Here is a 16,260-nt window from a genome sequence, read left to right on the forward strand (position 1 = left end):
AACTTCACACCTGCAGCTTCAATCATCAACAGTTTACCCACTGAGGAGCGTGCTCTCTCCTGTGTATGTCACTGTCAAGATAACTCAGTGACGGATGGTTTATATCTGTATCCATGCTGAGCTTTGACAAATCACATCTTCTGTCTGACAATTGTTAAGCTTGTTAAAGATTTTATGAGATGCTGCACAGAGGGTGAAGGTACTTATTGATCTTTGTATCTGTCATCACCGAGGGGTTATTGCCATCAAGAAAGAAATAAGCACTTGATATCATGGAGCTGCTAGAGGAACATTTAATTAGCTGCAAAATAAAAAATCTTGTGCAGCAGTGATCCATCTTGTACATTTCTCTTCAACCGTGTTTTACTTCCCCCAAACTAAATAAAATCTTTAACAGAGTCAGATAATCAGTCTGTGCATGAATTTTCAAATCACATATTTCATGTTGTCAGTCACAGACACATGCTGCATACTTTGGTCTGTTTAAAGAAAGAAAAAAAGAAAAGCACTTGACATTTATCCACTGAGAGCTTGACAGAATTTGGCTGTTGAGTCCGAAGTCACTTGAATTAATTAAGATAATCGACCAATTGTATTTAACACTGGAACAAACTTCACTGCCCTTACAGGTGCCATGTTGGTTTGCGTCTCCACAGCTGTGCACCTGGCTGTGTGTGCTGAGAACAAGTGAAACCTTCGTCAGATTTCCAGAGGAGGCGAAATGCTGAGCTGCTGCATGCAGCATGAAGAAAACACTGAGGAGAGAAAGACAAGGTTTTGAAAATAATAACAGAATTTCTTAACAGTTAATGCCCCTTAGCTGTTACCATGTTAAACTGTATTACATTACAGATAATGCAAGTCTTCTCTACAATATTAAATTCTATTCTAAGGGATTTGTAATTTTGTATTGCAAAGAAAGAAAAAAGAATCACTAATACTAATAACTTACTACAGTCTCTAAACTAGAACAGCAGCAGCAAACACCTGAGTAAAGTTAAAAAGGAATAAAAGGAGCTGCTGTACTGTTGTATCACTCCTGAACTTCACCTCTGCTCTATTCCTGTTCAATTAGAGCACTTCTGCCGGCCTCAAAGTGCAGCCCAGAAAGCTTTTGCCACAGTTATTACGTCTTAAAATGTCAACTTCCCACTTTGCACCAGTAAAAAAAAAAAAAAAAAAGTGACAATACCACGTGAGGCAGAAATACAGTGCCTTAATGTGCCCATGTGTTTGTGTGTGTGCTGTATGTGAACGTCACAAATGACACAGCAGATTATTCCAAACACATTTATTACAGTGATGTATCCACACGCCTGCTGTTTTCCCAGCAGGGAGTCACTGTCAGACACCTGACAAAACAAATCTAAATAAAATGTTCACATCTGGATTTACATTCAAATACAACAAATTAAAATGGACTTCATTTTTTACATCTGGATTCAATAAAACATCAATCAAGGCTTTGTTTCCCAACACGCTGGACTTGGGGAGGAATTTTACGTGAGTTATTAGACCAATGTGAAGAAACAGCGCATCACTTCCCATGATGCTCATGTCTTATCCTGGATGGTGTCTGAATGTAGATCAGACAGGATAAATACTAACCTTTTAAATGGTTTGCACAAGAACTGTTTGTGTCTATTTAACTAAGAGCTGGGAGATGTATTGACATATGTTATGAGACCTGACATTACAAAACAGCTTAAATTTTGAATTGTTATGTTTTTAACTGCAAAACAAGCAAAAAATGTTATAAGTTTTAATGCTCTTTATCTATCTTATTGTATTAGACCTACAGAGACTATGTCATCTGCCCCTAGTGAAGCTCAAACGGTCAAAAATGCTGTCATTTTCAAAGTATTCAAATAGCTCACAAACATGGATCATGATGTTTCATTTTTTAAAATACTGCCCACTTTTATTAATCTACATCAGAATGGCAGAGGTGTCAGTCAAAAGCTGCAATATTTTCTACTCTCTGGGAAAAGCTGACACTGGTGGGAATGTGCAATAGAGCCGCATTTGTACTGAAAAAAAACAAAACAAAACAAAACAAAAAACCCCACAAAGAGCAATAAGAAGCATGTGCTGTGAAGAGACTCTCCCAGTGGAGACGCAGCCTTGCCCGCATGCTCTTCTCTCTCTGCCAAGTAAACACAGCCACTGTCCTAATGAGTGGGTGGGAGAGCAAAAGGTGTCTGGGAAAGATGTGTAACTCCCACGGAGGATGTGAGGAGAAGTAAAGGAGCTGTTCCTTACATGCTAATCATGTCCTGCGCTGCCTCACTGGAGCCTGGATTGTAAAAAACATTAGAGATGAGGCTGATGATGAAACCACTGCCAGGTTCAACTCTTACAGCGTAAAATCTTCCCTGATTGCTGCCAGATGATTAGAAAGATCAAAGCCAAAGACATTCATAATAACGACCCTTTCAAAGACAAAAAAACAGGGAAATATAAAAGATCTATTTATATATACGAAGCAAAAGGAAGCACTTAAAGTAGGTGTGGAGGGGAATGTCTAGAAAATAAGTGTGAAAGAATTGATTCTGGCAGTTTCTGGCTGATCTCAGGGGGTCGAGCCAGTAAAATTAAAGATCGAAATTGACGAGAAATTAAAAGAGGGAGAAGGAGTTTAAGTTCACATGAGAACGAGGGCAGTAAAAAGCTGCTTAACTGTCTACTCAAAGTGAATGGGAATAAAAACACTGAACCCTATTTTCTTTATTTTTTTTCTAAATATACCAGTACTCGCTCTGTCACTGCTACCTCTCTCTCTCTCTCTCATACATCAACATCCTGAGATGTCTTTGGTTTTGTTGCGTCGTTGGAAGCGTGTGTCCGCCGGGTCAAAACCTTGCTCCGAGGCTCCAAACTGAGCCCAGTTAGGGGTCTTGGCTATGTAGTCCAAGGCCGAGAAGCTCTGCTGTCCGCCGCTCTCCTCATGAGCCTGCGCCAACTCCTGGAAACGCTCGTAGTCAATCCATGTCCACCACTCACCATCCACCTTGAACTGAAAGCAAAAGGGAGAGTGAGAGAGGCTGTGTACAGATGTGTTTTCTCCTTATCTTAATCATATACTTAAGGAATCACTCAAAGTCAGTTAAACCGTTGTGACCAAAGTAGGGGAAAAAAACTTAATGTACCTCTGACTGTATCATTACTACAACGTGGCTGAGTTTATGGGGATAAATGAACAAATGAACACAAGAAGAGTGTTCCATGACCAGGAGACAACCTTAACGATGGGGGACTGATTTTTCATTACAGGTTTGACCAGCAGTCAGTTCATGATTTGTCCGACCCTCTAGAGTTGGGTCTGTCTACTTCCCGCAGCTTCATGGTTGCTTTATGGTTTTATACCATATGATCTTTCCAGTCAGATACAGTTGAGGTGTTTCATGTCTTTCTGTAGAATCTCTATCACTGCTGCAAATTCCTCAATTTTAAAGAGATGCTAGTTAACACCCTTGAGTAACTCCCTCAGCTGAGGACAAATAAAACCTTAACTGTCATACTTAAGTAGAAATCTTAAGGTGTTTTGTGCAGCCAGCCCCAGCGAGAAACCGAAGAAAATCTTTTTTTTGGTAATGACAAGAAAACCAGCTGCTGGTTTAGTAATGAAACACAAAACAGAAGCTAACATTGCAAGTCAGTGTGTACAAGGCTGCACCCAAGAATCATTTTCAATATTGATTAATCAAGTGACTTATTTTTAATTAATTGATTAGTCATGGTCTATAAAATGTCAAACATCCGCTTGCTGCCATGGCCCATAATGAACAGGAAATAAACCCACTGAACATCAATCTAAGTTTATATACCACTCAGACTGAAACTGTTTCATCTGAGTCATAGGAAAATAAATGTAAATAAATAAATTAAACAAGTTCATTTATACTTTTCATTTGATATAAATCGATTAACATTCACAGATACAGAAAGCAAGAATTAGACCATCACTGACTGAAGTAACATAAAGTAAATATGTGATCAAAAAGACCCTCAGTGATTACAGCACGTCTTGCTCCACATCAGCCAATTTTTTTTTTTTTTTAATGGCTGTGGTTTCCCCAACACCATCTCCTCCCTTCTCCTCACATCTCTTCTTTTATCAATCACTGCTTAGTCCTTCGCCCAACTGGCCATCCATTTTAGTGAGCAGAAAATAAAAGGGAGATAAATGGACAGAAAGATAAAGAAGAGCGGTGTGTGTGTGTGTGTGTGTGTGTGTGTGTGTGTTTGTTTATTTGTGAGAGGCAGACTGGCTACCAGAGAGAGAAAGAAGAGCTTATGTGTGCGACAGTGAGGAAAAAAGCCTCTAACATCAGTCTGCCTCTCTAATCCTGCTTATTTTCCCAAACCAGCGCAGGGTGGGGGTGATGAGCGTGACCTCTCCTTCCCCAGCTCACCACAGTGCTCTCCAGCCGACACACTACCACGTTTCCCTTGTTGTCAGCAAAGGTGGGAAAGACTGAGAGGAACCAGAGAGGAAGCAAAGCAAAGCAAGCTTGTGTTAGGTACGACACAACCTGTCTTCTGAAGATTAGTACTGTTTACGGCGGCATGGAGCAAAGTCTGATCTTTAAACAGCCCTTGTTGACTTGAACTCACTCCTGGGTATTGTTTGGAGGTTTCGAGAAGCTGTAACTGGATGTAAAATGGCACAAAGTTGTCACTGGGGACGGCTGTTGTGCTTTTAGCTCTCAGCATTTAGCATTTAAAAGCTCTTTCAGGTTCATAGCTGCTTTGGACAGACCCCCCTTGTGAGCGCGGGGGCCTGTTTTTTTTTTTTTTTTTTTTTATTCTCAGTCTGATGCCAAACTGCTTCTACTACTGTAATTCACACAACAGGAGGGAAAAAGCTTGTGTTACATCACTGATGTTCTTCGAAAAGACAGCAACTCAATATGATAAAATGCACTCATGAAGGACTAACATTTATATGCCCAGTTAAAGACTTTGCTGCTGGAGATGATGGCCCACTGAGGGAGGAACGGCAGTAAGTGTTTGAGTGTTAGCCTTTAGATGCCTTGCGCCTGCTTCAGCCATTAGAGACACGCTGCCCGCTGCATTGCTAATGAGGCCTGAGAAAGAGAGGGATTAAAGCAGCGTCTATTGTTAATGTTTCTGGTAATGAGAAGGGATGATATTTATGCAGCCGGCATCTCGGCAAAACAATTTCCGCCTCTGAGCAACAAAGCTGCGCTGGGAAGAGAACAAGATGGCCTGCTGTTTCTGCTAACAGCGGCTTTGCTGAGGATCACTGAGGATGCTGAGGACAGCTTCTTCACTGAGCACCACAGGAGGCGCCTTCATGTATGAGCACATGCCAGTGAGCTGTGCGGTACGTTCACACCGATCTCTCATGCTCTGTTCACAGGGAAATAGTCAGTGCTCGAAAGGTTTCGTGATGCACGTCCTTGTCTGTGTGTATAGTTAACAAATCGCTGTTGTTGTCTGTGAACTGCAACCCAGATTATTTTTCAACCCAGTGCCATCTTCATATCTATAAGCAGGGAGACAAACAGTGGCCTCCAAAAGTCTTTCCCATTCATTTTGGACCCTATTGTATTTTGTGTTGCACATTTTCTTGCTGAACCTGTTACCAGACAAACATCATGTTGTACAGATAAGAGGCAGAGTGCTTCTAGTTGTAATCACAAGTGTGTGTGTGTGTGTGTGTGTGTGTGTGTGTGTGTGTGTGTGTGTGTGTGTGCATGTGCAAAGGTTGCCACTTGGTGAAAAAAATACAGAACTTTTAAAAGCTACAGACCTGTCAGCAAAGTGGTGGCAAGATGGCTGCAGAACCATCACAGGCAGCAGTTACAGTTAAATACACTCAAACTTCTACACTAACACAGCCAGCTGAGGAGGAGTAATACACCGTATCTGATTTCATGTGCTAACAAACCCCTGTAACTACTGTGACCTGATGAAAAAACAGCATGCACCTTCCACCCCTCTCTCTCCCTGCTCCGTTGCAATCTGCTTCGCCCTTCACCTCCATCCTTCTGTGTACGCTGTCTCAGCTAATGCTGCCATCAGGAGCGTGTAGTTAATCTGTCAACCACAACAACGTCTTCCAGTGGCTAATGCTATCTCTGTGCAGGTACGCACGTTCACACATTCATCAACAGCCCTGAGCTCCCACCCCTGACTCTGGCTTTGTCTGATTGGCTAGAAGAGCGAGGACCACTCAAAAAGTTTAGAGGGTTATATCTGTGCACTGCTGCGAGGCTGTTAACTAACAAACATTAGGGAAAAAAATGACACACTGCAGCTTTAATTTCCATATCTGGTGTGACTGTCAAAGGCAGTCGTCTTTGGAATAAAGTGTGTGTTTGCTCCGACTTTATAATAACAAGATGTCTTCCTCTTCTTTGTCCCTGTTCTGCTGACATGGTGTGAATACAGGAAAAGTACAGACTGTGTAGTAAGCAATCTTGTTGTGTGAAGAACATGAGCAGCTTCAAACTTTCCTGACAAGTCTCACAATTGGTCCGTTTAGATGCTGAATGCTGCGGTAACAGTTGATGCTCTTGGCCTGTAAACAACAGTTACCTGTCTTTGTTCCATACAGTAATAATAAATATGAATATACTTGACATGATGTTTGACTGCAAAAACAGATGGCTTCACATTAAGACTTTGAAACACAAAAATAACAGGTCTACTGATAGAACTCATCTGTAAGTGAGCAACTCTTTCAGCAAGACCTGGGAGGTTTATGTCTTAACTGTGTCATATCTCTTTTCTCTTTACACTGTCCTGTGAGAGAAAGACCAATGAGATGGATGGAATAGGATGGAAAATAAGTGGGAAAAAAAGATGGGGGAAGGGAAAGAGAGGGAAAAAAAGAGGAGAGATGAAAGAGAGAAACGGCCAAGAGAGCAGAACAAGGAATGAGAGAAGTAAAGATGCAGAGAAAGGGAGAAACGCCTATCAATGGGAGGATCCCAGGAACTGAAAATGAACTAATGATGATAATGTGTCAGTGCAGGACAGATCTATCGCTACACACACACACACACACACACACACACACACACACACACACACACACACACACACACACAGCTCTGATGTCTTTTAAAGGACTACATCAAACAGTGATATCATCTAACTGGAACTCTAAGATCTGAGGTCTGTGAAGTAAGCAAGCATGCACGACTGATGTGCTTCCTTGTGATGTGTTTCAAACCCTGCTGTTACGCAAGTTAACATTAAAACCTGGAGGACCTCATATTCTGGACTCTCTTCCTGCAAAGAGAGACTGTGATGCACATTCAGACATTCAGGACGCTGAACACACTTAACAGAATAACATCAGACTTTCTGTTCACAGGAGGAACTTAAAAATGCCTCCAGTTCCCAAACTCTGCTGGATTATTGATGACCGAACAAAGACAGCAGCGAGCCGGCACACACGCATCTATAAACATTTACATAGGGAGGCACTCATGCTGGAGGATCCATCTTCAGATTAAGCTTTAATTTTCATTTTAATCTCAATTTTCCTTTCTACTTGAGTGTATCCGTGTCTTCGTTTTATACACGATTTAAAAAGTGATGCACCAATTCCAAACGTTCCTTCTCGATACTAACTTTGATATACAAACTTAAATATCGGCTGATAGCGAGCACTGATTTTAAACCTGCACTCAAACACATTTAGAGGAATGATTGTAATCATTACATTACATTTGTGGTGATATTAGGTTTTAAGGCCATGTGACTTCATGATCATAAGTAGAGATGTTCACAACCTGTTCTTTGGGGGTTTTGCACATTTTCATTTCTTGTGGTTTATAAAGTTGTGTTGCTCCAATTCATAAAAGACAGTGACAAAGAAATAGTATTTAATATGGGTCAATCTCATGCAGTAGCAATTCAGTGTGTTACACACTAACAAGAGTTCGGCATTTTTTGGCTGAACCACAACAGCAGGACCAGCCCTATAATCTGGAATGCGACTGACTGACTGATCATATTTCCACCACTGGTCAGGTGAATCAGGTGAATGCCTTGGAGTTTCTGGCACAAACAGGTTGTACCAGGGGGTCTCTACAGGCTGCAACTTAGTGCATTGTTGCTAGATTTAGAGACTTTTTTAATACATGTCTGGGTATAAACCTGGTACATGACTGGACTGTGTATGGATGCTGACTGAGCACTAGGGGCCTAAGCTACACCTCCTGTTACAGGCAGTCTACTGAGATGCTCTGGTTTGCCAGCTTTCATAACATGTATCATTATTACTAAAGGAGGCAGAGGGATAACTGAACATAAGACACACCGAGCAGAGAGAGCAGGAGAGAGGGAGGGAGAGAGAGAAGTCATCAGTAACTGCTAAAGAAACTAGCAGATCTAAATAATATGTAAAGAACATAAAACACAGGATATGAGACAATATGCTTACTGCAGCACAGCAATAAGAGGGCTTTAAATATAACTACGGGCGGAAATTAGCATTTTATTTTGCTATATCCTGGTAGAATGTATATCTCTTTGTTTATACAAGGTTAATGTTTAATTGTGCACTGTCCCTGCATAAAATAAAACAGTGACAGGAGGTGTTGAGTTTGTATTAACACATAATGCAGTAACTTTAACACAACAAATGGGAGCGACTGAAAACAAGGCTTTGCACTAATTTGACCAATTCTTCATATCAAAACAGAGGGAGTCAGAAATAAGAACTGACTCTGATAAAAGTCTATTACATTCTGGGTTTGAGGTAAATGAAGGTTAAACTATTGTGGATCCCAGACATATCTATTATTATATAGATATTCTGTCGCTTCTAACCTTCTCTCCGAATGATCATTTTACAGTAAATGCAGCTGAAATCTCAGCTCAGTCTTCATCTTTATGTGTTTGGTGATTTTGTCAGACAACGTCATGGTTATAAAATCAGGATTTGATAATAGGTCATTCACCCATATACTACGTTTTCACCTCGTCTTGTTCTGTGGACAGTCTGCACTCTCCATGTCACATGTATAGTGAATAGTTTAACTAACAGACTTCACCTGACACTTCATAGTCTTTTATGCTGAAACTTTACAGCTTTGCTTAAGGCATTGAGGGGATTTGTTCTCATTATCTGCACCATTTAACTCACTGTCCTCGACAACCAAATATTTTGATTGTCACTTAAGCTTGTAAACATGAATTAGCGTCACACTGCTTGCATGCTGTTACCAGCCATGCTGATAACCATTCATGACAGAGTGAGCAATTACCATCTCATGAAGATTGACTTATTCAACTTAAGTCACAAACTACAAAATAAAGTCATCAATATTTGTATTAGCCACAAAAGTCAGAATGAACAGAATCTAAAGATAATCCATGGTAAATTTCATTGATTTTTCCATCTGCAGTAATTTTTCATAAAGAGAATTTGTGTAATTTTTTAAAATAATTAAATGTTTCTATGTTTCCATTTTCTTTGAGTTCATGCATATCTCTCTCATGTTATAATTGTTTTATTTTTATTTTTATTTTTATGATAAACCATGATAAACCTGATACACTCTCACCCTGTGTATTTCTCTGTCAGAGTCAGTGAAAACAGAAACACTAAAAGTGCATTCAAGCCCTGTCAAACTTCAGGTGTGCATGCATTTGCATATGGACACAGAGAAACAGACACACACACCGTGGGAAAATAAGCATATAAGAATAATTGGAGGTACAGTGTGTGTGCTCCAACCGATGCTGTTCATTCTTCTCACGGTGGCTCAGCCTTAGCTAAGAGTCAACACACAGACAGATCCTGCTGCAGGGCATCAAGCACTAACACTGCTGTGTCTGTATGACTGATGCAGGAGTGGAGAGAGATGGAGAGAATGTGTGTGTGAGTGAGTATATTAAGAAATACTGACAGTTGTGGGCGAGAAGGTGAAAATAAATTAAGGTGTCTAAAGCAGTTGCACAAATGGCTTTTTAACACCTTTTTTTGTCTCGAGAGTGTGTGTGTGTGTGTGTGTGTGTGTGTGTGTGTGTCTCATCACCAAGAAGGTAATGATAGTGATGATGATAATCTTTGAGTTTATACATGGGTCTGCAGTCAGTTTATCTGTAATAACCAGAACTGGATTTCTAAATTGCACTTCAGAGGAAACACTTCACTGAACATGGGTGCATCATTTTCTACAGTCTGTGAGTCTACAGATGTGTTCAGGAGGTATGATGTATGATGTGATTGGCATATTAGCACGCTGACATTCGCTAATTAGCACAGTACAGCGGCAGCTGATGGGAACGCCATTTGTTCTGCAGGTATTTGGATGACTCACAGACCAACATGGCTGTCCCTAAAACAGATTTATTTGCCTTTTATAGACGTTCATCTCAAGTCCTGCATGTGTAGAGTCTCCAGGAAGAACCAAACCTGCATTCAAATCAAAATATTATCTTTAAACTCATAAAACATGATTAGCTCCATTTTGCGCTACACATTTATAGTTTACATTTACAGTTTCTACATTTTTATTTATTTATATTTTTGGACAGGAGGCAAAAGGCTAAGTGAGTTAGTCAACTTTCCCACTGGAAACATAGCTATTTAATAACCATTAAGCCCCAGATATATTTATTTTTTGTGATAAAAATATTGTTTCATCTTTAGCAGTTCCTCTGTCATGTAGCACTAAGCTAAATGAAAATTCCTGTCAGTTTTCTTAAACAGCTTCCCTCTGTCCCAGCCTTTATGGCTCCTGTAACTTCACTAGATTTGTGCTGCCAGCTTCTTGTTTGAACTGGACCTTGATCTTGACTTGTAGGAACAAGATGCTACTTAACTGTGGTTCCTTGTGATTTCAGAACCAGCGATTTGTAATTAGTGCAGCCCTGTTAAAGAAATGATAAACATCAGGTGCCTTGTTTCTTTCTTGTTTCTTTCTCCCTCCAGAAGAAGCCCAGAGAGAGCCAAGAGAGACCACAGAGGTAAATCAATCTGAAAGCCGTCCCATGAAAACAAAGATCTGGTAAATACAAACAAAGGAGGATTAGGGGTTTGGTGGTTAAATAAATTGTGATATTTCAAAGAGCCCACATTTATGTGTGTTTGTGTTTGTGTGTCTGACTAGAGGGGGTGTGGGTGCCCAGCTGACTGGCTTGAATTTCTATTCTGTCAGAGACAGCCAAGACAGCAATTAATCATCATTCATTAATTATTGACGGACAGTTGCCTTGGCAGAACCCACCACTGACTGATGCTTTCTGGGGTGGTGAGCCTGCCTCCTGCCTGTAAGAGTAAACCACTCTAACTGTTGCATATTTTCAAAGGGGGGCAGACAGGAGAATAAATTACATAAATAATACAACAGGACAAAATCAAAACACCAATTTAAAAACAAGGAACGTGTGGTGAGTTTATGAGCTGTCTGGAAACTGCCTTTGAAAGAAAATGCAGATAAAGGATGTGTGTGTTTGTGTCTGAAAGGAAGAACTACAGAATCTCAACAGATGCAAAGAAGATCATCAGGTACACATTACTCATTATTATGTGTGACAGGATGTTAATGCAGAATCCACTGTCTAGGTCCACTGAAATGCTAATATGCAACAACAGCAGTAGCCAGTAAACTGCACCTGATAAATAACCAGCAGACTGTGGCACCTAATGAGCATGTAAATTATATTAGACCCTAGAACTAGTTCAGCACTAAAATATTTGGGGATTTAGTTTTGCTGATCAAGTAGAGCGTAAAAAGACCACTCACATTATATATTAGCTCAGAAAGAATGGATTTATCCTTCTATAGCCAATGACTTGTTTCCTGAAAATCTATTTCATGTGTCAGAATAAAACAAATGAACTTAACTGATAGCAAGTGCAAAAACAAAATAAACACAGCTAATCACCAAAGAAAGAAAGAAAGAAAGACACACAATCGAAAGAAAACTACGAGCATTATTGAACTTAACACAACCACTGACAGAAATTGCTGCAACTTGCTTTCAAGTATATTATTCATCAACATTAATAACAGCAAATGCTTTGGCTTTGTATAGCAACACTAGTCTGCAACAAAAGAATAATTTCAATATTAGTAGTAGTTCATTTTCTTATCTTATCTTATCTAATCTGAGAAACTGGAACCAATCAATTCTTGTCACTTCTGGAAAAAAAAAAAGTTTGAGCTCTAATACACAGCAGAAAATTCATGCTGGAAAATGCTTGGGAAAAACCACCATCAACCTCCTGTCTAAGCCAGCCTGCACTGATGCTTAAACAACTCAGTTTTCTGCATTTTGTTTTGTACATTTATAAAATGTCCTGGGCTAGAAGACTCTTGTAATTTAATAAACAGATGTTCCATGTCATGGAATATTATATGAAAGATTTAACACGCATGAGAGGAATGTTAAAGTTCATGTGTTTGAACGCTCAGTTTCAGCAGATGCAAGAGTGAAAATGATCATTATATTTAATGGTTCATGCTGCAGATGTGGTATGTGAAGTAGTTATGTGTGACCCTCTCTGAAGCCGACATCTCACCTTGGTGTGAGCGATGAGCAAACAGTTGGAGTGCTCATGCTCGCAGGCGATCTCATACTGAGGCAACATGTCAGCTAGCTGCTGGACGAAGGCGACCACTTCCTGGTGCCAGGGGACGTTAGCCATGGTCAGGCTGCTGGCAGAGCTTTCCCCACAGTATGTCACGCCCTGGAGACACAGGAGAACATGATCAGAAGCAAAGCACAGGAAAGACAGAGCTTCACAATTCAAGGATGAAAATCTATATCACTGCATAACATACACAAGTCTTTGTCTCTGCAAATTGTTCTGGGTTTTTGGAGCCAATAACATATTTTTATGCAAATGAGAACTTCAGTGACCTAAGTTTGTTTATTACACAAATACATGACTACATTTTTTGACTAACGCTTTTTTGACTTGTGATTTGAAGTGAGGCAGGATATTTTTACATATCGGCTCTTAACTTTGAGCATCACACATGACAGAAGCACTAAACATAACAACAGCACATTTGGAACATCAACCCCACAGTAACTGGGAATTGAACTATTAAAAAAATAACCAAAATATTCATCTTTTTTCAAAATAAGAGTAAAATAATCAAACATATAAATGCAGGCTCTCTCATATTTCTTTGTACCTCTGCTAACCCATACACCAATACCAATAATATCTGTGAAAATCCAGTAACGGCCAAATATATGAGCATTTAAGTGTTTTTAAGAATTCAGATGAAGGGTGGGTTCTACAATTCCCACCCGGTATCACAAATAATTTCTGAACACCATCTGATTCTGGGCTGTGATTTAAAGCAGGCATTTTCAACCAGTGGTCTGTGAAGGCACTGCAGGTTGGTCCATGACCATGCATTCAATAATTTAATAATCTTTTTAACACATTTCCATGTATCAATCATTGTTTTTGACTAATAACATTCATGCAAATATAGGATATAAAAATTAAAATTGCTTTTGATTTTATCAGTGAAAAAGCCTATTTGCAAGTTCCAGTGAAAAGTCTGTCTAACAGGTAAGGAAAAAAACCTAATCTCAGAGCGATGGTCTGAGTCACCATCAGTAGAAAAACCCTGATTCATAGGAATCAACTATGCTGTTTTCACTGAGTATCAAAGTTGGGCTCAGGATTTGAAAGGGAAAGCAGGGTCTAGAAGTCTGACAAATAAATTGCTGATTGACGTTACAAATCCTGCTGCGTTTCCTTCTTTCAGCAGCATCAGGAAAATGACTGACAACTGTTAAAAGACATTTTATGCAATGAGCCTTTCAACTCATTTGTCCGGTCACCCAGTTCTCTCAATCTAGCATAAGGTAATGGCCATAAAATATTAGTTGAGCTTAAATTTGGTAGCATCATGACTTGCATTGATACTGAGTCACTTGTGAATTAAATTGTGGTGTTTGTGTAGTTCACAGACACAGTTTTGGCCCCCGACAGCATTAAGTCTTGATTGCGTGTTGGTGCCAGACAAACAGAACTTAATTCAAAACTTTAAAGTTTCTTGGATGACTTTTATTCTGCCTCTGATTATTTAGGCAGCATGCAATCTGACATAACTATTGCAAGTAATTATGGAAGGGCAGAAAGAGGGCAGGAGTTATTGTATTGCAATTAGATGATGATAAATGAGTAACAAATAAGCAGATGAAATGCAAAAATGTGTTAAACTCAATTACTGGATCAGATCAGATTTTGATCTCATGCGACAAAAATAATTCAACTGATTAAATAAAAGCTGCCTTTACTTTTTCAAAGTGTTGTTTTTATTTTGGAGGGTATGGATGACAAAAAGGTTTCATACGTGGCAACAACTGCTGATTATCACCAGTAAACGTGGTAGCTGCCATGTAATTTCCCATTCAACTGTTGAGAGAAATGAGGCAGGAAGTGAAAAACCATCTGGCCTTGGCCACAAAAATCAATGGCAATAGCAGACTGAACACTGGTTGTTTTCTGATCAATACCAGCAAATATGTGCTGTGGTTACAAGTGATGAGGAGGGAGAGGTACGGGGATAAAATTGGTCCCTTTGGCAGAGACAAAGTATTGATGAGTTTGGCTCAGAGCAGAAAGGTGTGAGGGAGCCATGATGGGACTGTGTCTTTGATGCCTGTTTTGTACAAACTGAGGGAATCTGCTGCAGACTCCAAATCAGTGCCCTCTAATGCAAAACCTGCACCAGCAATCAGATTCATCATCAGTTCTTTAAGCTGAGCTTTAATATAGATTCAAGAGAATTTGGACTTTCAGGTTTCAGTCCCTCTCTAATCATATGGGCCACCCAGCTGTCACTGTTTACTGCTCCTGAATTATACAACTAAAATATTGTAGAGGTGGAAGATACAACTGATTTAGTATCTGAAGAAGTTTTATGCATTTCATATTTCACTATTTGTGTTAGTGTCAACATTAAATCAGCCTCTGAGTCTCCTAAACAAGGGGAACATTAAGTCAACATGTACCTTTGATGATCCCAGATGGTTGTGTATGGAACCAGGTAAAACCAAGAATGTACAGTATACCCAGTCTATACCAAGAAATCTCTCCACAGACCAAAGTGTTGGATGATCACATCACTCTGTTACTCTTACACTGATGAAATGTACAGCACCGAACTAACAGTGGAGGAGAACTGAGTTTGTTTATTCATGTATAATTCTTACTGCTTTTTGCAATGTCTACCACTTTGGTGGATGATAGAGTTTGTTCTTTAGGCTGCACAACGCTGCCCAACATAATACTAGTACGGTGTGTGCTTGTAGTCGAGGTAACACTGCCTATTTCAGAGTTTTATGCTACCACACCCCGTTAGTGCAGACATGCTGAATTTTATCATTCAAAGTTCGTTTACTCAATTCAGTATTTCTTTCCAAGTTTCAATCTTTATATATACAAAAGTCCGCGCACTCATGCATGCAAACACATGCAAACACACACACACACACACACACACACACACACACACACACACACACACACACACAGAGAGAGGCCACCTGTGTGGCAGTGTGCTGTAACAGAGCCAAGGCAGCAGCTGTGCCACCTTGATTCTGTTGGCCAGGAACACTGTCTGATCCTCACCCAGGTATCTCACAAGGGAAAACAAGAGTTAGAGAGCATGTTTAATATGAAGTCGAGCTTCTCGCCATTTCCCCCTCTGTCTCCCTGGAAACCGTATACTCTCCCAAAAGAGCGGTGAACAAAGAGTTCAGTGCTGTAAATGTAAAGATACTTGCATAAGCCCATTGTTCCAGTTCCAGTCATCCATAATCAACCCCCACTGTCCAGCTTTACACCCCACACACTGCATCACATTCCTGTGGTGGCCAGCTACTCTCCAAAACTCTGTGTTTGCTTAAAAAAGAATCTGAATGGTCATGACGTTAACAAGTTCCCTTAAGATTTGTTGAAAATCAATAAAAGATTGCACCTTAGGATATAAGCCCCACTAGCCCCACTTACTTGGGTAACCCAAATATTGTGGTCACTGTATGTCCACTACAGGACTGTGCAAACTGGTTATATTAAAATTACACATTATAATTAACATTAAATGGTGCTGAATTATGAAAAACTCAACTGGTTCAAACCATACAAGTTTAAAGGTCCCATATTTGACACTTTTCCAGTGTTTCATTTGAAGTGTTGATTTCCATAAGAAGATATATTTGTAGTTTTAAGAACCAAAAACTCTGGCTCTGAGCCTCTCTTCTGATTGGCTGACTGTTTTCTGAGTGACTGAA

The 16,260-nt window shown here is 39.9% G+C and overlaps 1 protein-coding gene across 1 annotated transcript in view; it reads right to left on the reverse strand.

The window, feature by feature from the left end:
* Positions 1-1,276: 1,276 nt before the first annotated feature.
* tyw1 (tRNA-yW synthesizing protein 1 homolog (S. cerevisiae)) overlaps positions 1,277-16,260 on the reverse strand; it is a 62,541-nt gene continuing 47,557 nt past the window's right edge. The window contains exons 15-16 of the mRNA XM_071495672.1: positions 12,518-12,685; positions 1,277-3,016 (exon numbers count right to left, since the gene is read on the reverse strand). Coding sequence (XP_071351773.1) covers positions 2,795-3,016; positions 12,518-12,685 — 390 coding nt within the window. The 3' untranslated portion in view covers positions 1,277-2,794. The remainder of the gene's footprint in view (positions 3,017-12,517; positions 12,686-16,260) is intronic.

Source organism: Trachinotus anak, unplaced genomic scaffold (assembly GCF_046630095.1).
Source record: "Trachinotus anak isolate AG129_WGS33_773 ecotype Australia unplaced genomic scaffold, CSIRO_AGI_Tana_v1 ptg000014l, whole genome shotgun sequence".
In the NCBI taxonomy this organism is placed as follows: domain Eukaryota; kingdom Metazoa; phylum Chordata; class Actinopteri; order Carangiformes; family Carangidae; genus Trachinotus; species Trachinotus anak.